Source organism: Trachurus trachurus (assembly GCF_905171665.1).
Source record: "Trachurus trachurus genome assembly, chromosome: 6".
In the NCBI taxonomy this organism is placed as follows: Eukaryota; Metazoa; Chordata; class Actinopteri; order Carangiformes; family Carangidae; genus Trachurus; species Trachurus trachurus.
Window position 1 is genome coordinate 23,825,389 of NC_139897.1, and position 27,402 is coordinate 23,852,790.

General features: G+C 42.8%; 3 protein-coding genes across 4 annotated transcripts; 1 reads left to right on the forward strand and 2 right to left on the reverse strand.

Moving 5' to 3' along the window:
* Positions 1-1,265: 1,265 nt before the first annotated feature.
* Positions 1,266-6,306, reverse strand: atp6v1e1a (ATPase H+ transporting V1 subunit E1a). Its single transcript, XM_083973614.1, has 9 exons — positions 6,148-6,306; positions 5,595-5,660; positions 4,159-4,268; positions 3,524-3,590; positions 3,143-3,232; positions 2,983-3,051; positions 2,736-2,830; positions 2,486-2,573; positions 1,266-1,963 (listed from the first exon to the last, which is right to left on the reverse strand). The coding sequence occupies exons 1-9, from the start codon at positions 6,178-6,180 to the stop codon at positions 1,901-1,903; spliced, it is 681 nt and encodes a 226-aa protein (XP_083829740.1). The 5' UTR covers positions 6,181-6,306; the 3' UTR covers positions 1,266-1,900.
* Positions 6,307-7,093: 787 nt separating this feature from the next.
* Positions 7,094-23,305, forward strand: bcl2l13 (BCL2 like 13). Of its 2 annotated transcripts, XM_083973610.1 has the most exons (8): positions 7,124-7,246; positions 7,887-7,923; positions 8,290-8,491; positions 10,805-10,894; positions 11,519-11,675; positions 12,454-12,526; positions 12,670-12,798; positions 20,391-23,305. In XM_083973610.1, exons 3-8 carry the CDS (start codon positions 8,353-8,355, stop codon positions 21,483-21,485), a joined length of 1,683 nt encoding a protein of 560 aa, XP_083829736.1. In that variant the 5' UTR covers positions 7,124-7,246; positions 7,887-7,923; positions 8,290-8,352; the 3' UTR covers positions 21,486-23,305. The 2 variants fall into 2 exon arrangements, with proteins under 2 accessions (XP_083829735.1, XP_083829736.1); XM_083973609.1 differs by lacking the exon at positions 7,887-7,923 and having other exon boundaries at positions 7,094-7,246.
* A 119-nt stretch (positions 23,306-23,424) lies between these two features.
* Positions 23,425-27,269, reverse strand: bida (BH3 interacting domain death agonist). Its single transcript, XM_083973615.1, has 4 exons — positions 27,107-27,269; positions 26,470-26,751; positions 24,784-24,923; positions 23,425-23,985 (listed from the first exon to the last, which is right to left on the reverse strand). Exons 2-4 carry the CDS (start codon positions 26,732-26,734, stop codon positions 23,785-23,787), a joined length of 606 nt encoding a protein of 201 aa, XP_083829741.1. The 5' UTR covers positions 26,735-26,751; positions 27,107-27,269; the 3' UTR covers positions 23,425-23,784.
* Between the last annotated feature and the right edge of the window lie 133 nt (positions 27,270-27,402).

The window sequence follows — 27,402 nt, forward strand, 5'->3', positions numbered from 1 at the left end:
TAATCTGCATCGAATGCATGGCACCGCTGAGCAAACACTGAATACAGAGAGAGAGAGAGAGGGGGAGAAGGCAGCCACGAACGAACGGCTAACCAAAGGAAGAGGTCCAAGATATGAAGAGAAGAGGCTCTATTCGTTAACATGTGGACCGAACGGTTCACACTAATCAACTTTCTCTAGGTTTCTACATGCTGTCAAGCAGGGTTCAGTAGGTTAAACAGGGTCCTGTGTTTGTCTGTGTGTGTGTGACTAATCTGAGGGTATGTGTCCAAAGTTGTCTGGTTTATCCCTGCGCGCTTGCTGCAATATGTCTGGGGCTCTTCCTTTCCGTCTGGATGTTGATTGAGAAAGAGCTGGCGCATGTTGTTTGAGGCTGCTAACTAAATTGCCTACCAATCTGACCATTGAACATGGTCGCGATGAAGAACTGTGCATCATTTCAACGTTAGTGACAAATTCCCCCGTCAGTACTATTGTCTAATATCTGACCTCAGAGTCTGAACTGGGTATTTGGCTTGACCATCAGATGCCAGTCATTTAGACTTCACTGTTTGATGCGTTTCTCTGGAGGAGGAGCTCAATCTCCTTTGGCCAACCCTGTTACGCATTCCTCCCACTCCATCCGTGAGGTCTGAGTTGTAATCTTGGATTCGCTCACTGGACTGGGAGGTGCTGCCTGTTAGTGTCTCTAAGGTCATTTGTTAATCTGATGGTAATGCTTTAATCCCTATTTAGCGTACAATATACCCTAACATACAGCTCACTTCCTGCCTAAAGGCCACAGGTTAGACTGCTGGGCCACTGTCTCGTAGCCTTGACTTCCTCTTCTTCACAGCTTGGAAGGGTTTAAATAAGACCTGTGAGAAGCCTAGGGCTGTTTATACTGCTTAGTTATACTGTACATGAAAAAAAAAAAAAAAGTTGCTTCAAACAATGTGCGCACAATAACTTAAAAAAAAAATGCAATTAAAGCCTTATCATTGCTGATAGTTTCTAAAGCATCAAAACTGTAAGTCTTAAATGAATTCAGCGGAATTGGTGGTGTCGAACATTGTTTTGGTACTTGAGTCCAATTTAGCGAGGACAATTGTATTTGTTAGACCCATGGAGGGAGTATGGCACCTTGTCTTGCCAACTGTTTGCCATTACTTAAGTCCACTGGGTGGCACTAAAAGCATTTTTTTTTTGTTTTTTACATTTTTAATGAAAGATACATTTTGATGTGACTAGTGTACCTAGGCTACTACATTTTCCTCATTGTAGAGTGAACATAGCCTGAGTAAACTGTTTGTTTACAAGCTGTAAATAAAGATATCTTAAACATGCTGATTTTATCCCGTGTCACACATTTATTTCTTTGGTGTTTGTCTTTTAAGTGCTTCAGAACAATGGTTAACATCCTATCTCTGTCCACACATGCTCACGCAGTCAAACTACCGGTAAAATTATCTTTGGCAAACATACCAGACGATCAGCCTCATTAAGACTGTAGTCTGCATTAAAACATGTAAACAAATTATGTGCAGGAAAAGTGTGTCTTACTGTAACATGTAGCTTTGATTATTTCGATCAGTTAGTAAAGCGTAACAGTTGACCCAAAACAACTCGGGCAATGCATAGTTGCAACACCATTGCAATTTGCAGCAGTCCATTAGACAATCCATAGAGAGGTAAAATAGTGCTCTTGAAACGCAAGTAAAAGTGCACATTTGAATTATTGTTCAGTAAAAAAAAGGAAGACATATAAACACATTCATAGCACCCCATTAAGGTAAATCAGGCTTTTCCTTGACCCTTTCGCCTGGCAGGTGATTGTGCAGACTCTTGTACACTGTGATGATAGTCTGTGGTCACCTTAAATATCCCATCTGCTGCTGCACCGCTCCCTTCAAATCCACTGTTAATCCATGAACTTGCGGTTGGGGTTGGCACCGAACAAGCTCACTCTGATTTCAGGCATCATCTGTCACAGGTAGGAAGTCAGGATTGAAATGAGGGAGAAGAAAAAAAGGAAAAACCTGCAGAAATTATTGGAGTAACATAGCAAAGCAACATTACAAATGCAAATTCCTCAATATTCCTTTTTTGTTTCTTCTATGGACCTATCAATAAAGCTCAAGACAAAGTCCTCTGACCACTCAGAGTTGTGGAGAGAGCAGGTGCTCCACACACAAAGCATGGATTACAGTGAAACATTTTAATTACCTTACAAAAGCAAAGCAGAGATGTTTCTAATTAGAGCAAAATTAATTTTACATCTTTATCTGACCCCAACTCAATGAAGAGACAGTCAATTAACATTGTTAAATTAGTGTTTGGCATGACTAACCACTGTTTCAACCCTCCAAACTTTAGATAATTAAGTTCACTTGGAAACCCAGTGGTGTCTGCTGCCCTCCGCAGGGCAACAGCAGGAAGTGTGTGTGTAGTGTGTAGAGCAGAAATGATGATTTGAATGTTAGATGTACAGTCAGAGTTACACTACCTGATGTGCCATAAGTTCTAGCCGGCTCTCCAAAGTGTTGGACACCTTGATCTTCCCATTATCATTATACATTTCTATTCCTCCGCAGCTGTTGAAACAAAGGGTGGGGCATTAGTGCAAATATTAAGGAACCATAGTAGTCTTTATCTTCTGAATCACAGAATCATTATAGAAAATAAGAAATCTCACATTTTCTACAGATAAATCAAGGAGTATTAATTCATGTTGATGTAAGTTAAATGTGTCTTACATTTCTGATGGTAGAAAACGTTCCTGGTCAATTCTGACCTCTATGTTGCTCTTCACTGCCTCTTTGTATATTGGGACGTTCTTAATAACTGCAGCCTGCCAGGTTACAAAACAGGAAAAGTAGGCAAAGCAATATCAACAGTCATGAATGCTGTAAAAAGACGCAAACACTCCTGACCCCCGTGTGTTCTCCTAAATAACCTGTTAAAGTAATCACAACATAAAACATGCAGTTGGCTGAACCTCACCAGAACCATATCTGCATCCTGCTGTCGGCACCGAATGGTAACTTTGGGTTCAAGCAGTTGAAAGAATCCCTGAAAAAGTAGAAAAAGCAACGTGGAACTTGGAGAACCAACAACTCAGTCACTCATCAGGATGCAAGTTGGGAGCAACTGGATCATTTACCTGAAGAATCAGGCCCTCCAGTAGGGAGGAATACCTGGCAGGGTCCTTTGCAATCTCTCCAAGTCTTTGACGGGCCTCACTCAACAAGTCCTGAGAAGAGAACACAGGTAGAAAAAGAGAGTGAATTTAGATCCTTAAACAGAAACATGCTGCTCATAAATACACCACATGTCTTACATAAGATAGACAAGTATTTAAGTACGGTAAGTAAAGCTTGTATAAAAGGGTTAGTAATAGTAGTTATCTGTGATCAAATGCTGGTCGGTGGTGACATGTAAATGTTATTTTCCTATGATCTGAGAACCAAACCTAAGCACACTGATGAAAACTGATGAAATGCATAACCATATCAATCATAAAACCTTTAAAATGAGCTCTAACCGTGATCATGTCGTCACGGGCCTTCAGCACCTTCAGCCTTGCTTGGTTCATCAAGTTGGACATCTGGCTGTGACAGTGTGAGAAAAAGTTGTTGAGTTAAAATGTCTACATTAACATGTGATGCAGCACCACTGTAACACCGCTGTTATGTGAGTGACACCAGTTTCCTACAACACGCTGATTTCAAGCCAACTGTGCCACCACAACTGTATTTTAAAGAAACAGTTATATAGTTATGAAGAGGTCAGGAGCACTGGAGTTTACAGATGTCTACTTATGATTATCGTGATGTTACAACGTCAAAAGGCAGCACACTGACATAAGAAAACCAAGACAGTGGAAGGGGGGGAGGGATGGGGCCAGGGCATAATCAACAATGTCTGACAGAGATGGGCAAACTGAGACAAAGAGGCATTAAACTATGTTTCATAGAGATTCCAACATCACATGATCCTCTGTCTCTCACTTCAACTCAATGTGCCTGGAAGTAGGATGTGGGAGGGCTCATTATATAAACCAAAGATTTCAAAATATACTGATAGCACCTCTGTTAAATAATGAATAATGAGAGGGTGTAAAACAACGGTGTCATTACTATTTCACCATTATCCAAATGCCAATAACAAACAACTCACATTTTCTTATGTTGTTCAATCTGCTTTTCCTTCTTTTCATAGTACTCCATTATTTTCACCCTCTGCGTCTGCACCAGACGCCCTTTTTCGATGTTGAACTCCTCCTCTGCCTGTAAACAGCTGGGTGTGAGTAAGATGCATCACCAATCATTAAGTATGCTTACATGCATGATAATATCCTGGTTATGATCGTGTTTCTGGAGTTCACCGGTTATATTTTTGTATCCATACACTGTATTGCAATCGTAGGAACCTTACCCCCGCCCCCTCTAGCTATAGGATACTGTAGTTTATACAACAGTTAGTTCCGACCGGTCCCAACCGAGCAATTTGATTGGACAAGGAGACATTCCATAGTGCTGATATACAGTATAACAGCACTGGGACTTTTCACAGACATAATCACTCCGCTGTTCAGCTGGACAGGAGCTAAGTCAGAGCCACGCTCCCCATACAGGAGCTGCCCCATCTCTCTGCTGCTGCTGCTGCTGCTGCTACAGTTATAAACGGACCTGAACATTAAAACCTGGACCTGACCTGGTCCGTCTAATTGGCGATAAATCTCTACTAAACCCGACTGAAAAAAAAAAAATCGCCGCGGGGGCAACTACGTTTTGACGGTGATGTGTTTTGATATTAGCATTAGCTGTTGTTAGCCACGTAGCTCAGCTACTTAGCTTCAGCTGTGTTTATATTGATTACATAGCAGATAAACAAATGTAATACGGTATCGATAACGTCTCTGTATGTCTTCATGCTGGTCCTGTTGCTGCGGTGCTAATCAGACACGGGCTCAGAACCAGAACCAGCACTGGAAGCAGCTCGGTGGAGAAGCTTGTAGCTAGTAGCAAGCTAGTTAAATGTTTATGTGTTGCCTGGCAACAGCCTTGTCTCCCTTCCAGTTGCTGAACTATTTCTGTTGGCGGAGCCAAATAAATGATTAAATAAACAAACAAATCATAATCTCTTGTAGTTTATTACTGTTCTAAAATGCGCTCGTAGCACTGTTGTATAAAAGCAATATCACACTTGAGGTCGTGCTGTTGTACTGTATATCAGCACGGTGTGATTATCTGCGGCACTGCCTACGACCGAATCACAGCCGTGCTGATATAGTACAACAGCACTCCCTCTCATGTGATATTGCTTAAATAAAACACCTTATATGTATTTTTGTAACATCTCCAAGTGGTAATTAGATGGTGGGACATCAAGACACATCTACATGTACAGTAGATGACCAGAAACCTGGATACTGTCATTTCCATGTATACAGGGGTATGAATAGACAGGTTTTTCATCCTCCATGTAGGCAACATATGTTGAATTTGAACAAAAACAGGATAGGGGTCAACCAGGATGCTAATACACTTGAAAACACACTAAATTCAGCAAAAATCACAAGACTGACACACTGACGTGACGAACTTCATTACCTTCGCATCTATCTCTTCGACTTTTTCACTGGCCTCTTGTTCTATGAAGGCCATCATGTGCTTGATCTGACACGAGACAAACAAGACATGTTACATAAAGTTCAACCTTAACAGATCATCCCGTCATGTCATTTTACTAAATACAGGTACAAGCCAATTCACAAAGCATGTTAAACATATCACAGCAAACATATGTCATATAATTTACCCCCTAAAATACTCAGGTGACTTTTATTATTGCTCAACATCAGGGAAGCGTTAACATGTTCCCACGATAGCTTGATCCAACTTTTTACACGTGTAACATAACATAACAATTCTCTGTCATGTGACTGAAATCCGTTAAAAAATGAGCTGTAATGTTGGGATAGTACAGTTAGAGAAGATCATTAGATTAGATAGATGTAAGCAGTTGTAACTGTATAGTTCAGAGTTGAGCCCTTTTGCCTTGGCTAACGTTTGACATGTTTACTTCAATGTATAACCCAAGACACTGGGGCAAAGTTGGTCAAGTTTAAGCGAAAATTCACGAGCGAAACAGTGTCTACTTTACCTGTTTCTGTACATCTGCGTCGGTGAGCGCCATGTTGTCCGATATTAAAAACGTGTTACTAATGCAAAGTCTGTAAAAAAGAAAAAAGAAAATAGCAAGTCTTCCCGGACGAGTAACACAGAAACAGTTAGAAACACACTTCTTCTCCTCTGGGTTGTTTTCAGACGAAGATAAAACACGACTTCCGGCTACAACTTTCAAAATAAAACACATATTCAACAGATCCAGTCCTTTTCAGGATAAGGGAACAGATTAGCGCCCCTCCCCTCTCATTTTTTTTAATGTCATGTGGACACCTGGTGGACACACACTATGGTGACAATTTCAGATTAATAAAATTATTTCATAATATGGTTAGAGAGTTGAATAACTGTAATTGTTATTTAGGGTTATCAATGTACTATTTTCCACACGTTTAATTTCTTTTTGCCATTATAATATGGCACTTTATGGTGAATTGAGCACTTTGAGCTGGAGAATTGAGTCACTTTTTATGATATATTTATAGTTTATCTTTTATCAAACCTATTATTTCATGTTGATTTCTATTAATTGATTGTGCGTGAGAGCAGCAGACCATTATTTTTTAATATCTGTAAATTGTATTGAAGGTTATCAACTATTTTCAGTTAGGAGAGGTCACACGTAACATTTCGTCTTGTCAGACATAATTAACCTACGTCACACACTTGCGGTTGCTGGGATACGCTTCCGCTGGCAAATTTAATTAACGTTTGCTCATTACGTCGCGCACTCTCACTGTAAGTTTATTATCGCTTCAAAATGGTCGAACAAAAACAAACAAACATACAAAACAAACAAAAAAACAACCGTGACCGTTAATTAATTAGGACTGAGAGTGTTATTTTGAAGGTTTTGGCAGGAAGGTTTGTGTTATATTCGTCTGACTAGCTTGTGTTAGTAGTTTCCAAAGCACACCGTGTACTAGTGCTAGTGCTGCTCCCTGCCTGCCAGTGGTGGTCTGCCCTCTACAGCTACTACTACTGCTGCTGCTGCTGCTGCTGCTGCAGGGGACTGTCGCATTGTTCTCCCCTCAACCTGTCGTCTGTCAGCACCTGGTTGCCTTTGGACAAGGACGGTAAGAAAACTCGACCTAAACTGGACTTAAAACTCAAATTAAGTTTTGCGTCTTCGAAAATAGCCACTAAAAAACGTGTACCGATAAAGCTAGCTATATAGCTTGCATGTGTGTGCTGAGGTGCTTCAGCAGCAACCACTCGTTTTTACCTAACACGGACTTCTCAAGAGTAGCAAACCATTTTCTAATTTCACAATTTCAATTAGCTAATGAGCTATGTGTACTGTATTGAATTAATATGATTGTATGACGGTAGCTAGCTAGAGCCATTCTGTCATGCTCAGAAAATTGAATGATATTTATATTTAGATACGTTCTTTATAATAATCTCGTTGTCGTATTTTTTATTTGAACATTGTAACTTGGGTATTTAAACAGTTCTGACGCTGCGTCGGTTTAGCAAGTTAGTTTTATTTTGGTAGTGCAAAACGGAAGTTTCTCTTAAATATGGCAAACTTGTCTCTAATCGAAACTTTTGGTCCACATGGTGGCACATCACCTCTGGAGGACGGTGTGAGGCAAAAGCTTGGTTTTTATTTCACATTGGACCGAGTCACTAGTGCACGTAAACAAGATTTAAGTAGTGTAGTAGAGGGATATCTAAATTTTTACTAAACACTTGTTGTCACTGTCATTGAAGGATTTATTCACGCCTCTCTGCCCGCCACGTGTGTCATGTAAGTTGTAATTTGTTTGATGATGTGGTTATAAAAAGTACCAACTATAGTACTATCGATGTGTGCCTTTCTCCCTCTGTCCCAAAGGCACCAGAAAATACAATTAAGGACCATGTGTCAGACAGGGGAGCATGTCTACCTTACATAATGAGCACAGGGCATTGTGACACTTGAGTATATGTCATACATGCAACAGCTGTTTTTACAGTTAAACAACACATGTCATTGTGATTTATAGTGGAAGTCTGACATGGATTTCCTCGTTTCTTTGTTAATGAGTGTCTTTGCCAGGATTGGCTGCTGCAGTCTGCATTGATTGTCACAGTAGGAACTCATTATTCTTCCTCTCACTGTCATTTTCCTCAGGTGAGACGTCCAGCTTTGACTGTAAGAATTAATGTGCCTGAGGGTCTGACATAAGTCCGTTCAATGGCTACCTCGGGCTCCACCACCTCTGCCTCCACCACCGCCGTTGTGCCTGAGGGTTTTCATTATGAAACTAAGTACATTGTCCTCAACTACCTGAGAATGCCTCCTGTTAGATCACACACACTAACCACAGCTGAAGGTAAGAAGAAAAACTTTCCACTTGTGGTTGTCATTTGTTCTGACGCATATAGGGCGACCCTTACACTTTTGGATTTACATGGTACACAAATAGAGTTGTGTGTGCAGATGCACACATGGTAGTAACGGACAAAATATTCTGGGTGTGTTGGCAGGTTGGCACCTGTTTACCAGCTTAATTTAGCCTTCTCTAACATTGGCTTAAAAACACATTTAGAGACTATGCCCATCTAAACATGACATTAATGAAGTAGCCAGTGCTTGTAAACCAACGCACCTAAGCTTAGTTACAATCATTCCAATATGTTGTTGCTCAGAGTAGCTGAGGACTGGCCGGGCTTTACAGAGGGTTTTATAGCAACCTTGTGCCATGGCCTGAGGGTTTGCAGCATTCCTGTTTTCCATCTTGTTCCTTGTGTGCCGAGCATTCAAAAGGAAAAGTAGTTTAAAAAACATTTTTTACATTTATTTGTTATAGTTGTGCATAAGAGACAATTGTAATACTGTAATTGTAACTCTTTGTGGGGTGCTGTTAGAGCAACGATGTATGAAACAAAATCCCATACTTGCCATTGGCATGTTATAAGTCTTCATTTCTGCCATAAAGCTATGGCCACAGCATGTTAGTGGCAAAATAAATCTCACTGAAGACATGAAGAGACATGACAGTTGGACTGTATGACAGCCCTGCTGGATTTTAGGCCAGGCTTGTCACTCCCTCTTTCTCAGGATGAAGAGCAGAGCAAGCTGAGGGGGGAAAAAGCAACAGCATTATAAGCAAACAAAAAAACAGAAAGACAGAGGGGAAGTTCTCTATATTTCCTGTCTGTCTTTATTGTTGTGTGCATGCTTAGAATGGGTGGAGAAGGGCAGATGAGTGGCTGATCCCTGCTTTCCGCTTGACCCGGTCCAATTTCTGACAGCCTGTCATGTGTAATCACCGTAGGATTACTCACACGCCAATGGACCAAAGCGAAATAGTTGGCCGGCTAGCTGTCTGGCTGAATGCTGAAACAGCACCGAGCCCAGGAAAAACCAACACTGGTCCTAAGGGTGTTCATGTATGAGCTGCAGCAAAGAGACCCCGAGCGAGCGAGAGAAAGAGAGAGGGAGAGAGAGTGGGAAAGGGGTTAACTCTCCTCTTGTTGGCAAACATTTGTATTTAATTTCCCATTTGTTGAATCAGTGTGGAGAGAGATATTTCAATTGCAATTGTCTTTCGTCACTGTTGGCTGCTTGTCACCAGTTTAGCTGAGATCTCAAACCAATAGAACTAATAGAGTCCACATTCCACCACAGTTGGAAACAATCAATGTCCTTGGTTTGAGCATGTAAAAAGGCAGTGTGATCCCCATCCTTATCAAATGACTGGAGGATTTTATTTTTCTGTCTTAATGGCTGCATTCATGTTAGGTTTTATGTGAATATGAAAGCTCAGCCTTCAGCATAAGGTCTGCACTGGTGGCTTGAAGGCACTCGATGACAGAGCTCAACTTTTTCTTTGGAGTTGAACGACTTCATGCTGAGGAGGAAGAGAAGAGGAATGACTTGTAAAGAGTATTACTATTAACCTGCAGACTACGGAGTAAAGTGATGTCGCACACTTGTAGCCTTTGATGTTGTAGAAAATCTTAATTTAATAAATTTAAACAAGCACGACCAACGTTTCAACAATAAGTCTTCATCAGGGTACAAATGTTGTACATGTTTGTACACTGATGAAGACTATTGTTGAATCGTTGGTCATGCTTGTTTAAATGTATTTAACTAAGATTTTCTATGGGTGTGCAACATGACTTTACTCCGTCAGTCTGCCGTCCCTGTTGTCAGTACCTCATCAACGCTGGTGAGCGCTCTCCCCCAGGACTCTCATTATTAACCTGCAAACATTTTCTCCCCCTCCAGGGAAGACTGCGTTTGTATATGCACAACTGCTTCGTTTGCCAAACTCAACTTATTTAGTCAGGTTAAGTGTGCAGGCGTCACTGTCTGGCTCATCATTATGCTGAAGTCAAGGAATAGGAAAATATTGGATGCCTGCCGATATCAAGTCAGGGCCCATATTTCTTCTTACTTGATGTATTTTAGACCTAAACGGCACAGCTGTACAATGCACACTTAAAGTCTCTGCAACTTTTAATTTTCAAGTTTGCCTTTCAATAGAGACTTGCGTGCGTTTGCAGTTTTGCATAATATTTTGTGTTTGGCATTTGTGAAGAGTCAGCTTGTGTGCTTCTGCATGTGTGGGTGAAAGATAAAAGGGAGTTAGACAGAGGGAGAAAATTGGATCATGTGTTATGTATCTGTCTTTCAGGGGATGGCCAGTTTGACAGGGAGAGGACTGTAACGATAAAAAGGCAGATAGATGAAGAACTGAGGCATCTGGAAGATGAAGTCGCTGGTTGTAAGTTCACACACACACACACAAAACACGAGTATCGGTACTATTAATTATCTTTATGCAGTCCATAAAAGGTTTAGTAATAACAACAATATTACTTTGTCTAGCCTTTTAAGTACATATGCAGATATACACAAACCACAGCTGTATTAGTTTTAAGCACAGTAATAAAAATGAATTAAAGGAACCACAAACTCAAAAACCTCAATGTTTTAAAACTGTTATTTTCAGTCTATGCAAAAGAATCTAAATGTTAGTCACTGTGAAACAAGACATGTATGGTGTGGAGAGCTTCTCTGAGTAGCATGAGTGGACGTCACTTCACTTCACCCTCTTCGCTCATGTGCAACGGGGAAGAGCTGAGCTTTCTTAATGACTTATTGGTTGCTGTGAGACCGCTTTTTATAAGTAGAGGATTCCTCAACTTCCTGACAGCTGGTATCCTTTAATTTGTCACAAGCTTTGAGACACTCATTCATGCCGCCCACTGAACCATAGTTAGTTAAATAACCCAAACTTTCAGAATACCCTCATAGAGTCTTTTGAAGTGAGGCTGAAAAATATCTTTGCATGAATAAATGTGATGTTATCACTCATCCTTCTGTCCTGTGGTCTGTGCGCTTGCAGCTTTTTCAACGACAGGCTTCGACCGCCACTCATCACTGGTGTTCAATCCGGCCAACCCAGAGACCTCCATTGAGGACTGCCTTGCTGCGATGGGTGACCAGGTGGCCAGAGAGCTTGACACATCCCTGGCAGAAGCTGTACACACACTACTCACAGGGTTAGTTCTGCAAAGCAGTGACCATATTTGAGAAAAGAAAATCGGAATTGGTCTTAGTTCACAGAGACATGCTGGTGAAGATGAACAGATAATGAATTGTCAGCATCAGTTGTCTCTGATTTGAGATCATTACTCCTATTAATCCTACTACTTACAAATGGGCAATGTATAATATACTGTATATCGCAGTTGATGTTAACATCCAATGGTTGTAGCTAGAGTACCTTTCCCTCATCAACACGATTTCATGTGCAAACGGTTTTCTCCTGAATTTCTTAAGTCAGTATACACACATGCTTCCGCTTTGCAAAACCAGACACATTTGGAAATACAGGACTCACTGGGGAAGGAATAGTCACACACTGCTCAGTTATAATCTTAATCCAAACATGTTGGATATTTGCTCTGTATTGAAATATGTACAAGTATTTGCTTTTGGTTGAGATTCTTTAGCAGAGCAGCTTTGTGGCCACAAGGCAACTTCCAAATGTGAGTGAGTGGAGCTTAAACAGCATTCATAGTTGAGAGAAAATTCCCCCAAAGGACCACAGCTACACATTTTATATCCAACCACATTTATGAGTGAAACCTCTGTGTTTTCTGACAGATCGGTATGAACACCAATGTCTTTGCATCCAAATATGTCTTATTTAATCAGGTTTTGTGCAGTGATTAAAGATGTTAATCTGAGTTGCTGGGTATGGTGTCTGTCATTTTAGGGCTAAGAAATTACCTACAGCACAAAAACAAAATTATGTGTGACATCTCTGTGTTTCAGGCCTTTGGACTATCAGAGATTCAGAGAGACAACAGAGACTCTCTCCAGACAGACACAGGGAGGCTGGAGCAAGGTGAGCCAGTCTATTGGCTTTTTATAAAGTTGGTACCTAATGTATCATAGCTGCAACACTGACTCAACTGCTTTATGTTGTCCCTTTTGCCTCCACTCTTCTTAACCACAACCTCTACTCCTCTTTCCTTCCCTCTTTTCAAGGTGGTCGTGCCTTTGGTGCTGCTCCAGGCTTTACAAAGCGAGGGCCAGTCCGTGACAACTCTGTTGCATCTGGGGGTGCGCTTGCTAGAGGAAGATGAAACTGACTACATTATTCAGCAAGGGGGATGGGTGAGTTTTGAGCACGCGATGGAGGAAACCGTAAAGGCATACCAGTACATTTTGTTCTTGGTTTACCCATAAATCAGAAATCACTTCCTGTTTTTGTGTTAGGCATATTGAGGGGAGCTACTATTTAGTATAACTTTTAGAGAAAAGAAATCACAAAACATACTCACTGACACTAACATAGCAATAGACTCCAGAGTAGAAATATACTTGAAACTATGCACATTGTGAGTGATACACTCTAAAGCAGGGGTCGGCAACAGGCGGCCCGCGGGCCGAATGTGGCCCGCCGGACCTTCCAATGTGGCCCGCGACTGAGTTCTAATAGTTTAAGTACTGTATTTCTCGGTCTCTGTGCCTACGGCGCCTGTAAGTCAATGCGCTGGGAAACGGAAACACGTGCTCCAGCCTGTGAGCCCCAGCACTGGGCTAAGGAAACGCCTTGCAGCCGGCCGCAGCCGTTGGGGAGCCGGATGGACTGCAGGGTTTTCCCTGCCTGTTGCAGACACGAAGGTGTGTGCTTCGTGTGTGCATCATGCATGGGGGGCCGTTCAGATGGAGACGCGCGTCATGTGCGCTCCCAACTCAAAAGCTGTAGCGGCGCGCATTTGATGCAACGCAGTTGTTTTTCCGTGCACGTCCGCGGCGCACAGCTGCACGCGGTTGCACGGACCTGCTTCTCCCCCGGTGTTGTGTCCCGGTGCCTTCGGCCTGTGTCTCTCCTAAAGTTTCCCACTGAGCTCTGCCTCGTTTGAAAGGCGAAGGAAGCCCGTGAAAGACGTCGCCTCTGAGATGTAGAATGTGTGTAGAAGAGAAACACACGTGTCTGGACCAATGACTTGTGTCATGAGAACAGACCTGATGGTCAGCCTCCTTTCATATTTAAACTGAAAATCACAGGGCATGTCTCAGGATACAAGCCAGCAGTGTAAAGTTCCAGCAGCATGATATGTAAATTATGATATGATGGGCTATGTCAAGATTTTAAATTTTATATCATACAAAACAAAACACCAAAGATGTGTATAAATAAAAAATGATGTGCACAAGAGAAATAAAAATATAAAATATAAACAACCAAATTATTAAGCAAAAAGGTGAATTTAATTTCAATCTAGGCCTATTTGAATGTCCGGCCCTCGGGGTGTCTGTTGAGAAAAATTCTGGCCCTTCGACAAATATAGTTGCCTACCCCTGCTCTAAAGGGTGATAGAAGTTCAGTGTAATCTAGAGCAGCAACTAGTTGGTGCTTCTTAGCTGCATTGATGACAATTATTTGCACTTTGCAGTGGTAGTGAATCAGGAAGTTGGGATGTAGAGCAAACCAAGCAGACAAATGCTTAAAATAGTAATATCAGTTTCTAAATGACCAGTTGGGGGCATCAGTGAGCTGATTGTCTGGTTTATTTCATAGGCCAGAGTCCATGTCCCTTTTCTAATCTACAACAACCTCATAACTGAATACATGAGATTAAACAGTACGTCATAGTGGAATAAGTATCTGTGATTATGATTAATCCTCAACCGATAATGCACATAAATAACCCGACAATATTCAGTTTAGTCAACCTTGTGATTATTTTATTGAGCTTATTTTAATTCACTGGTTGTTACAGTGACAAATATCAGTTAGGAGTCTCATGGTGTAATATTGTTGTAGTGTCCCTGGTGGTTTTTTTCTGTGGCTGTTTTTTTGCAATAATGAAAAACCAGCATATTAAATCAAGATAAAAAAAAAAAAAAAACTTGTTCAAACATTAAGTTGGCGCTGAACAGTCATCTTGGCACTTGCAGTGCAGCTGTGCATGTTGAGACTGATGCAGAACACTCTGATATAAAGTAACTCCAGGGTGCAGTCACACCTACTGTGTTTTCATATTCTTCTTGTGCTACTTTTGCTGCAACTTTTTAATGTTGTTTGGCCTAGCATTATGTTTTTTTTAGCGATGATACTGATGCGGCTTCAGATCTCCTGCACTGTAATAAGTGGAACACTGCGTCACAGATGGCTCCCTATGAACCGGGTCATACTGACGGAGCGGTCACGTGACCCAACACGTTAACGGCTGCCCCGGTCGTCGCCATTACCTCATTGTCATGATGTTCAGCCTGGTTTTCAGGCAATGTAACGTGTACACTGGCTCCAAACAAAGCCACATTCTTGTTTTCAGTTATGTCACAGGGGATGAACGGATGAGGGACAGGATCAGCAATGGAGGCATGAAGAGAGAGGAGGAGGGAGGGAGAGAGAGAGAGAGAGTGCATGAAGAGACTGGAGATAGGGAGGGAGGGAATACGAGGGAGGGGAGGGGTGAGAGATGAGCAAGAAACGGGGTGGGCACTGGGCACGGTGAGAGAGCATAGTGAAATCTCCATTAGTTTGACAGCTGCCTCTGTGCACACTTGTCTCCAACTCGCTGTCCACCTCCACTCCATCTTCTGGACTGTCTGGTTGCCTTGACTCACTTGCGCTTTGTCCATTCAAGTGTGAACCGAGTGGTTTGAAGACTTCGCACTGAGGTAGGATGTTTTATTTGGGGTGTCGTAGGAACAGATTGAGCTCATTGATCTTCATGTGCATGTGCAAGTGTAAGAAAGAGTGACTGTGCAGCGGGAACTATCTCTCCGCAGATGCTAATCGCTAGTAAATAAGAAGTGTCAGAAAGAGACGACAGAGGTTGGAGACATTTTTCTTTGATTTATTTATTCGCCCTTCACCAGGTTTTGTTCTGCAACGGTGGAGGAAAGATCTCCCCAGATTAATACGGGTCACTTTTTTGTGTTGAATCGTTAAAAATGACGATATTACATTCGTCTTGTCCCCTTCCAGGACGTGGTTGTAACGGAACAGCGCAAGTGACGCACCTTTGCGAGATTTGGGTGGCTCTCGTCATTGCCTTTTGTGTAGTTACACCAGACTACAATAAGGATTGTCATGACCCTAATGTGGTGTACACTTCATTTGGCACGAACAAAACCAACAGCCGTCAGACAGTGCACAGCCGGGGGGGTAGATAGGAGAAGGGCTCGACCGGGGAGGGACAAGGGGGGAGATGGTGCAAAAAAAAAACCTTCATGGTGAAAGACATTGTAGCTTCTGTCTGTCCACTGGCCGTCACCGCTGTCCGCCTGTCCCCTTCAGGAGTCAGACAGCTGTCCTTCTGATAGCACGAGGTGCTGCGTGAGGCCTGAGTGCGCACATCAGCCATTTCGTATTACAGTCCCTGTGAGTGTGATATTAAATGACGCCAGAGGTTTGCTTGTGGCACACTGCACACGACTGCACCTGACCTCCGGGCGAAGAGAAAAGGCATAATGAAGGCGTGCTTTATTTGACTATCAAATTATTATCAAATATGCTGCAGTAAAAGCAGAAGATCTCACAAGGGCAATAAAGTAATCTCAAGAGGCCTTTAGTTTTCTGTCGGCAATTGCTGCTGCTGCTGCTGCTGCTGCTGCTGCTGCTGCTGCTGCTGCTGGGTAGAAACAGTGAAGTTGCGGTGATGATATTTTAAGGACAAGGTGCTGTAAGGGTTCCAGCCTGGGCTGCGTCAGGGCACATCATGCTGTACAGTGTAACAGTGCTGCCCCCCGTGTTACGTAAGCACGCTCTCAGCTGCTCCAGGGTGAAATAATGTGCATCACTGTGCCACTGCACAGACATGAGACCAGACTAGAGCAGAGTGCCTGAGCAGGCTGAGGAAGCCCCAAAAATAACTCTTATAATCCTCTAAAAACACCATCACCAGGGGCTGGACTGGCCCACTTGTAGCTTGTTGAATAAAAAACTTGCTACAGCATCAACATGCTGGCTGACTGCCAGGGTTTAAACAGGGCAGTCGTCCATTTCTCTCCATCCCTCCTGTCTGTCCGTGAGTCTCACTGCTGCCACAACATTGTTAATGATGACGGGCCAAAAACCAATATTTACTGATGCAGGTTTTGTAGTTCCACACAGCACGGGGCTATGGCATCTGTATGAAAGGGAATTAGCCCAAGGCTCTCCCAGAGTTGTCAGGCTGCATCAACACAAACTCAAGTTGTCAAAATAGTCATCCTTCATGTTGCACTGTTTTATACTACAGGCAACATCTAACAAGTAAGAAACAAATGTGATATATTTTGCCTAAACACAATGATAAAACAGAAATAAGTGCAGAGGAATATTTGTTTTTCCGTCATTAACTACAAACATACTCTTGGAGAAACAGATTTTTTTAATGTGTTTTTTAAAATAGATTTTATTTGTGGGTTTGATAGTGATGGTGTTTGTTCGCCCATAAAGTTTTACTGTTCTGGGTTGCTGGAGATGTGAGCACTATTTAACTATGAAGATGATTTTCCACTGAAATATGTAAAACCTCTTTGTTTGGTTGTGGTGGAATTTCTTAAATTTCAGTTTGCATAGCCGGCGCCGCTGCATAATATCAACAAGTTGGTTCAGTAACCCGCAGCCAGCTGAGATCTTTTTCATGAAATTAGATTCACAGTACCAGTGGATGCTGATGAGCAGTCCAGCAGTCCCTCTCAGTCCTGGGTGGCAGTCCACTGCTGTGTGACCTCTTGCAGTGTTTGTCCATTAGGAGCAGTGATGATGTAATCCTCCTCATAAATGTCGAGCGCACACAAACAGGCCTGTGAACATTACACTGATCTGAATAATCACAGAATTAAAAAAATGTCACCAGTTCCCACAGGTTTGAGATACTAAAGAGGATAGTTTGAAACCGTGACGATGTGGAAACTGTGGTTTAGGTAACAAACCACATCTGACGGTTGGATTTGCAAGTGGATGCAGCATGTTGACCGTAAGTGGGAGTCATGTGTCAATATAACAAGGACTTGTAACAAGTCTCAAAAATGCTGCGACTCTTTTCAGTTTTTGTAGTTTCTTTGGGGCAGCGACTGTGTCGCCTCGCTACCACCAGGGGCAGTTTGAGATCAGCACAGTGAAACGTTGGTACAACTGTACACCTTGCCTCTACCGCAGGAATGCAGGCTTGTCTTATAGAGTCCGTGTTTTCCTCGGGGCGAGGGTGGAGATCGGTGAAACACGCCTGACAACACTTCTCAAAAACCTAGTGTGTTTCATAACAACATGGAACACTCAAGCAGGAACAAACACAGAGCAAATTCAGAGTGGAAGGACGTCTCAGGTGTGTTTTTCTTTTATAGTTTGTTCTCTGTGTTCAGTTTTTGCTGCTGTTGTGGCAGAAAGAGGTGGATCAAAAGAGGAATCAGTTGGTCGAGGCACAGGTCCAGATCCACCTCTTTCTGCCACAACACTGCAGAAAGAGAATGCGAGTTTGCAGGAATCGCTGTTTATCATAAATTATTTTGTTATTTTGCTTAATACATTTGACTGCATCTGCTTAGATTCTCCTGTTTACCTTAATCGTCATGCTTCAAGCTGTGTATGACAAGCCAGCACTAAACTCCCTAAAGTTATGGAATAAATCATTTTCAGCTTGAGCCTGTGCTGACACACCCAGTTAGTGTTATTCATGAATGGCATTTAGATCTCTACTGTGGCACCAGCTACCCTCTGAGGTTTACATGTCAATTCAGATTTTATACAAGTGACAATTCTGTAGCATTAGGGCCTTAAATGCAGAGGGATTGATCTTCAGTGGTCTGTGCCATTAGCAACCTTTGCATGTGGATTTTCTACCACGTGGCAACCCCGTTCTGTCCGGTTGTGTCCCGCTGTGTCCTGCTGATGGGGAAGCTGTTTCCTGAGGGTTTTGTGAAACACTCTTGCTCTCCCACATGCAAATCAGCTTATGGAGAAAGCGAATGTTGGATAACGATGGAGCGCTGTTAGATTTAATCTCTCTCCTGCATCCCAGGATGCAGCTGCTTTGCGCCACACCGAGTGTCCTTGTAAGGAAAATAACCTTCACTGTTCATAGCTGCGTTCACTTTAGCTGCGTCATGAAAAGAAATATCATCTTTAGGTCATTACTAGTTTACATATGCTTCCTCAGAAGTTGCCTCTGGTGTTGATCACATGCAAATTGGCAGCTGTAAAGGACATTATGTCCTATTCATGCCGAATGAGAGTGTTGTCTTTGGAGCCGGCCTCTGCTGTCAGGACCTTTCCGTCTGCTGCTCTCACACAAACTCTCACCCTCCCTGTTAGACAAACACGTCTGTTGCCACTGTCTCTTTGAATCTCATCTGTTTGTGTCACACCTACCCGACATGCACGGCAGTACAGCAGGGAAGCTGCTTGTGACATATCCAAATTTAACTTGAGCCTAGTCGAGCCCAGTTCATTATCTGTAAATGCCTCTGCTAGATGCACCTGCTCGGACAGATGTTAATATTCTGGTTCTGGTACGGCAGCTGCTCTCGGCCCATGACCGTTAGCACGGACACCCGTGGTCTCCAGATGATGAATTGACTTGTGCGATAAGTCAGTAATGAAGAATGTGCTGTTTACTAGATGTAGACATGCTAGCACAGAATATGAACACCTAGAGAAAAGGGTGACACATGGGGAAGTCGAAGGATCTGTTACTGCATTGGATCCTACTCTTGGACAGGATAAAAGTGAACTAACAACATCATATTAACCTCTTTATTCATCCAGCTGTGTGCCCTGGAGATATTGATGCCATTATGCACCTTGCTCTTTAGCGCTCATTGTGCAGAGTCATTGGCCTATATTAAAGCCACATACTGTAGATCCTGCAGCACATCCCTGCACGCTGAGCAAAACAGAAAGACCTGGCAGTTATGTGAGGGCGATGCAGCTTTGGAAATGAGTTTGACCTTTTTAATATTATGAGGTCAAATGTGAACTCAGCTCAGCAGACCTTTGTGTTTGATTGGGTTAACTTGCATGTGTTTTGCATGAGCAGGCTGACCTCTGTGTCAGTTACTCATACCCACATGATCATAATATACCCGTTACATAATGGGAAAGTATTAGAGGTACTTGATCCACTGTGGAGTTGCAGCTGCTTACCACTAGGTGGCACAAAAGGCCAACATAAGGACTGAAGCAATGCAATGAATGCAAACATTTTACACAGTCAACCCATAAGTGTTCATTTGATTATTGTCAGTTGATGAATATAAATATAATGGCACTTACGTGAGTGATTGCATCTGTTTTCTGTTTCTATGCCAGTGTTTTTCAACCTTGGGGTCGGGACCCCATCTGGAGTCACCTGGAATTCAAATCGGGTCACCTGAAATGTCTGATTAAAAAAATTACTGATACATTTTTTTTTTTAACCAATTATTATTCTTTTTAAAATTAAAAACACCACACACAATCTCAAACAACTGTATTCTATACTTTCACTTTCTCAAATATAAATCGAGTTCAAATAAAATGCTGCATATAAAAATATCTGAGTTGGCGCATCTTGATTGACGGCATGATTTGACATCCCAAATTACTGATGAGCCCGCAATCATGTGACTGCACGTGATCACGGGGTCACCAGGAATTTGTGATGTCAAAATGGGATCACGAGCCAAAAAAGGTTGGGAACCACTGTTTTATGCTCTATATGTTATGTTAACACTGCACCAGAATAGCCAGCTCACAAGACGTCATCTCTGCTCCTGTCTGTCCCCAGGGTGAAATATTCAGGCTTCAGTCAGAGGAGGACCGAGGTGTGACCATCGCCGAAGACAGCAACGACATTTACATCCTCTCAGGGGATCAGCATCTTGACCAGCTCAGCCCTCCTTCATCGCTCCTCTGCACTGGAGACAACAGCAGCGAGCAGAGCTCCTGGCAGACAGAAAGTTTACCTGTGTCTCTGGCCGGCCACGAGTCTTGGGCACAGGTTGGTGTGATGGATCCCGAAGACGTCAAGAGCCTGGACAGCAACGAGGGCGTAGCTCTGGCCGAGGAGCGCAGCGAAAACAACTCGTCAAACTCGGACATTGTCCACGTGGAGCGCGAGGAGGCCGAGCTGCTGGAGGAAGGTGGCGAAGGCGGAGCGATAGAGGAGAGCATGATGAGCGTTTTAGGCACAGAGAGCGAACTGGCCGAGCTCAGGGAGGAATTCAGGGACCAGACTCCTCCGCCTGTCCCAGCGTCGGCCGAGGCGGACTCCACGGCCCCGGCCTCCCTGATCTCGCTAGAGGAGCCGGTTGTTATAGAGACGCCTTCGAGCTTGTCAGCAGAACCATCCCTCATCTCCTCGGAGCCAGAGCTGCTTCCCCCGGCCCCCGAAGACGCCGAACCGCCTCCAGCTGAGCCAGAACCCGTAGCAGCATTAGCACCTTTACCTGTTCCTGTCGCGCAACCAGAGCCTGAGCCAGAACCAGCTGCTGCCACCCCACCAGTGCCTACCGAGGCGGCGGCGCCCCCGTCTCTAGACAAGGAACTCCCCTCGGCGCCAGCAGGGCCTGAAGCCACCACACCCGAACCAGCACCAGAACCGGAACAGGAGCCGGAGCCCGTCGCAGTGCCTCATCAGCCGGAGGATCCGCAGGTAGAGGCCAAGACTGTGGCAGAGCCGGTGGAAGCCCAGCCGGCCGCTGACGCCGACGCCGACGCCCCCGCTGTAGAGGCTCCGGCCGAGGAGCCGCCAGCGCAGCCGCAGCCGGAGAAAAAGCCAGAGTCAAAGTCAGAGTTCCCAGCGCTGCTTTACGGAGGCGCTGCCGTGGCGATCTTTGCCGTTGCAGTAGCATGTGGCGTGCTAACCTGCAGGAGAAAGTGAAGTGAAGGCGTCTTTCTCAGGGGCAGGGGGATGCAAGTTACAAGATATTATGGTAGAAATAAATTGTAATAGTAAGCACATGGTGGGACTCTCCTTCCAAATTGTGTTGGCTTTATGAAAAGAGGCTGATCATTTTTTTTTTTTTTTTTACCTGCCCTGCTTTCACCTCATACTCATCTGCAACCATACTGTTAGGAGTCCTCACTGCTTCACTCCACCAAGTACAGACATGGAAAGGTGGGGGAAATCAATGCACTCCACCCTCTTCCTTATTTTCTTTGTTACTTGGAACTTTATGTTTAAATTCTTCAAACTCCAGAGTCCAGTCCTTCATCTCCTTGATTGGAAAGTGTGAATGTGTGTGTGTGTGTGTGTGTGTGTGTCATCCCTGTCCTAGCCTCTGTTGTGTCGTGGCTTTTACTGTTGGGGTTGTTGTGCGCCATTTGAGTCAGTGTTAGCTACATGGAAAAATCCAGTGACGACACTTGTTAGCTGGAGAAAACCTCTACATTTACTCTCGCTGTGTGAATTCAGGTTTTCTTGCTCCCCCTCGCTTTCTATGCAACAAAGCAGCATCTCTTCACATTTTCCGCCCCCTGTAACTGTGATGAGTTGTTCTGATACATCCTCTGATAAACAAACCAAATGTACAATGTGGTGCAAATATGGAAATGAAACCAGTGATCAGATTTTTTTTTTTTCTTTTATCAGTGTCGAAACACTTATTGTAGCAAAAACAAAACGGACATACACGATTTGATTTAAGTTCCTTATTTTCATGTCGCAAACAGGATTTGAAGAGATTTGAGAGATGAAAAATGTTGTCAAAGGATGGATTGAAGTATTTGAATGTTTCCCAAAGGACAGTACTGCTGCTGCACGGCACATCAGGGTCCAGAGTTATTCTTTTACCACAACCACTGTGTCAATCTGACAATATTGTGAAGTTTTTTTGTTTTAACGATATCTTCAGTTTTTTGGAGGGAAGGGAGGGGGGCAGCTTGGCTATATTGAAGTCCTTGTGTGAACTGCACTACAACTTGTTTGCATTGAAGAGGAACGTGTCGGCCACTGCTTATACTTAACCATGCCAAAGTGAGCAGTATTACTCCAGATGAGGAGTGAAGGAGGAATGTAACTGCAGCGTGTGAATTCAGTCTTCCCTTTAATGAAAATGTATGGTTGAGTTTGCTAGATGGGGAAACTTCAGAAGGCTTGTGTGAACCTGTCACTGTTTGTCTCGTTAGGATATGATCTCTACTACGCTCTCCTTGCTAGGGTAGAGGTCGTATTTCACTGTGAAGTGTTAAAAGCAACAATCAGCTCTTCAACAATCAAAACGTCATCCTTTCGCATAAAGATTTGAAGTACCGAAAACAAAAAGGTTTAAATACACACTCGACTAATTGTATGAGGTGACGTTTTTGCAGGAATATATCACCATGTCGTCTGTCACCTATAAATGGTAAGGAGGAAGTTGTGGGTAAACTGGTGTGGTGGGATATCCCCTTGGCTGGATTAAAATAGAAAGCTAACAAAAAGCACACAATCCAAATATTCTTAAACATTGAGGAATTGGGGTTTCATCATCATAAGAATTCATGAATGGCTCTTAGAATATGGCACTGGACAGACACCATCTTCTTTGATGCAGAAGGGATGTTTCCATGTATGTGTCGGTATTACACATTGTAATACCCACAGACTCAAAGTGTGCCTGCTTTCAAAGGGAAACCGTTAAAAGTACAGAGCAGGATGGATGTCATAAGGTCCCAACCACGACACTTTGTACCTTGACTTTCCTACAATACACTGTTTGAAACGAGAATAATAAAAAGATTCAACTGTTTGAGCAGCTTTCTGTGGTGGTTCGTGAAGATGCGCAAGAGTGTCAGTTTCAACTTTTACAAACTTGAAGTTATGGGATAAAGTATTTATTTCAAAGTTGAAAGTAAACTTAACCCCAGAAACAACACTGTTTATTCATTTGCTCAAGTTACACAGTGTACTTGCTACATTCATTACCAAATGAAAAACAACAATTGTAAAAAAGAAAGAAAATTCATGTATTTCAAGTATGGAATGAATAGACACATTTAAGCAAACGGAAACATGAACATTAAGTAATTAATACATTTTGAGTGTCAATAATGCATATCTTAAAAAAAAGAAAGAAAATTAATAAATCATTCCCTTCTTAAGTTTGCAAAGTGTTTCGTAAACACAACTCCTCTGTGTTCTGTGCTCATCTGCCACCACACATCTCTCAGCCATTTCCTCTCAGCTTGCAGCTCAAAAGTCAGTTGGTACGTCCAAGGATGCTAATGTACTGCAGTGTGGCATTGAAGAGGTTTTTCAGAAACCGCGGGCTCTGCTGACACACTCCCTTCACCAGAGTGAGAGTGAGGGCAATCATGACTTGCTCGTGGTGTAGATGCTGCGGAAGTCCTATGTTCCTCATAACCCCCTGCACCTCCCGCGAAAGGTGCACATGCCACTGCTGAGATACAAAGAGAAACAAGGCAGAGATTAAAATACATCATTCAGGATTTCTGGTGGTTACTGTGCCTCAGACAAAAACAGTTATTTAATCAAATTACCTAAAAAGATCACCGGCATCTTATATATGCAAGTGCATCTCAATAAATTAGAATATCATGGAAATGGCCCCAACCAAGAAGGAAGAAGGCCAACATTTCCATATTTTAAATTGGTCTTTTGTAATATATATTTTTTTGAGATACTTAATTTTAGGTCTTCATTAAATGTACGCCATATTCATTATACGGTAATTAAAATAAATAGAAAAATAAAGAAGGAAGAAAAATAAAGATCACATCACACATCATTCTGTGTGTAATGGCTCTATATAATATGTTAGTTTCACTTTTTGAATTGAATTACTGACAAACCTTTCCATGATATTATAATTTATTGAGATGCACGTATGTATATTATATATTAGTTGTTGTTTAGACCAAATCACAAACTGAACTGGTCACAGGACAAGTTGTGTCAATACTCCATTACCTCAAACAAATACTAACAGATAAGTTAAATAGTTTTCTCGAGACAAAGAGCAAAACACACTGTGGACTTTCACTTAAGTGATCAGTTTAATTATTGTCATATGTTTCTTGTGCCAGAATGTCCCAAAAGTCCCCATGTCAGAAAAATTGGGTCATGAAAAAGCAAACCTTTGCTAGGACGACTGCTGATAAGAGAAGTCTGTCGTAGTCGCTATAGATAATGACCAACATACAATATCACATTCCTATACTCAGAGGAGCAGACTCACATCACTGTTGGAGGCTGATAAATTTGCGCTCAGGTTCCTGGTAGCCCGAGCCACAGCACCACGTTCAAGCTGATCTCCGATGGCCCTCAGCTCCTCTGCAACCTGCTGAGGGGCTGCTGCAGCTTCTTCGTGGTTTCCAACTACAAAAACAAGAGTGTCCAAAACAATGGAATAAAGTTAGGTTTCCATTAGTAAACATACAGCAACAGCAGCACAATAACATAATTTGCCTCTTCCTGCTTTCACTTTGAGTCACAGGTTGTTTTGTTACTGAGAAAGACAATAGAGTGGTGGTTCCTCAGTAATATGTAAATAAACAGGTGTCTTGAAATACAGATATGACACAAACTGAAAGAGACAGAGTAACTTGACAGGTGTGGATCCATTTTTAAAACATCCAGACAAAAGACTTTCATTTTGAAACCAGCTGATCTGAGGCCTGTACTGCGAAGCCAGTTTAGTGGGTTAGCGAGGTATGTTGAGTGTAAAGCCAGCCTCTCCTGTACTGCGACGGTGGCTGTCTTTTAACGAGGCTAGATCACCATGGTAACTTATGCTTAGCTCATAACCTGGTCCCGACCAGGTTATGTTCCGAGTTTAATCATAAAACCGGCTATAAAAGCGCCGCTGTTTCACTATTTTAACTCATTTACAGCTGGCGGCACCTTTACTTTGAAAGTCCAGTGGAGCTGGATCAGAACGGAGCGTTTGTACGGAGGGAGAGATCAGCTGATCGCTGCTGTTTACTTTCTCTGAGCGTCTCCGCTGAGAGCTGTCTCCGCCTCCTCACCCGTTGAGCTGAGCGTCAGGAGCTCATTATATATTAGACTATAGCCTATATTTTACTTTTATATACAGTCAGTCACCACTGATAGAAGTTGTTCGCTCGCAGCAGGACAGATAATCAGATGGATAATCGGTAAAGTTAATAATTTCACTTAATGTGGCCGTGAATAAATTAATTCCGATGTGTCGCCTGTTATATTTCAGTGTTGCCCAAACGCAAATCTTGAATAAGTCTCCGCTGTTTTCACATTTAAAAAGGTCTTTGTTTATGAGATTTGCTTGTAGCTACAGCACCTAAAAAAAACCTCACTGTAACCTATCCAGCCTCGCTTCCAATAAAACACACACTCGCGTTATAATTGCGATCAGTGAATATAACAATATAAAACACAATTTAAAATGACAGTTGATGTTGCTCTAGTTTATATGGATAAAGCTTCATATTTAAAAGTAGCGCAAGAGCTGTCAGAAAAATTAAAAGCAGCCTCCTCTCTTGTCATATTTGCAGCAACACTGTTGCTTCAGGCTGTGATCGTGCTTTTTTTTAATATCGCTCATACTCTCTCCATTAAAACAATTGCACTCGTCTTGGCTGAAATCAGCCCGTTGTGGATCAATTTCGTGCGGAAGTAGAATAATATGACGTCAAACGCCCCCTTTTATGTGAACGCGCGCAGAGCACAAAGCTGAGAACCGGACTTGACTAATTAAGTTGATAACCACCGTCACAGTACCGTTTAGCTCTGATTGCGGACTTGAGGGTTTGTTGAGCTGCATCTTGAGCACAAAGCCTAGGTATGTTGAGCCTCCTTCGCAGTACAGGCCTCTGGTGTCAAGAGTTTGATGTGGTGCTACATGAAACCAGTTTTGAAGTTTTAAGTTTACTTTCATTTTACTCACTCGGCCAATGCACGTCCGCTGAAGGCCGAATATCATGGAAAAGGCGTAAGGGAGAGCTCATCGGGTGACCATCAGTCTCAAGGTCACCATCGTCGGTGCTGTCGATCCTGGACCCATTGCAGTTGATGTCCCGAGTGAGATTTAATCCCGAGCTCAGGGAGTGAAGCTCCTTGTTGTAGTCTGCGCTGCTGCTGTCCGCTTGAAGGAAAGCGACAATGACCAGCGCAGTGTTTTGGCCACCGCTCATATTCAACAGGTCCTCCATCCTTGAACACGCTCGGCCTTTGCAAAAAAGAAAAGACAACAATAATGAGAAGATGCAACGACTTTTGTTTACTTCATATATAGGGAGAGTAGCTCAACTGGTTTGGATGCTTGATGAGATAATAAACATCGCCGGGTCAGTCAAAAAGTCCCTAAAAGTGGCGTAAGTAGAGGAAACTGAATGGCATTTAAAACGCTGTCATTTAAAACGAACAACCACGAACCATGTAAACAGAATAAACAGACTCATCACCATGATAACACAGTTAGCGGTTTAGTTAGCTGGAGAGCTAAGCTAACGTTAGCTTTCGGGGGGAGAAAACGTATCGTTAACGAAATACAGCAGGAAAATAACTTTTTTATTTTTACTTACATTCGTTACTTATGCCGGATTCACCCGTTCTTCACTTCATTCAAACGACTGAGGTCGATCAATAACGACAATGCGCCATGAATCACTGCCCACCACGGGGCAAACAAGTGGCGGAAATAAACAACAACGACGTCCAGTAACACCACTAAAAACTTCTGTGTGTGTTTGCTGCTCTGCTCTATCTCCGCCAGGCTTTAAGGTCCTGGGGGTTGGACCTTAACGCATCACGGTGCATTCAAAGAACCCCGGATATACCAGTTTAAAACACCTTCGTTACATTTCAGTGAATCTTCTTC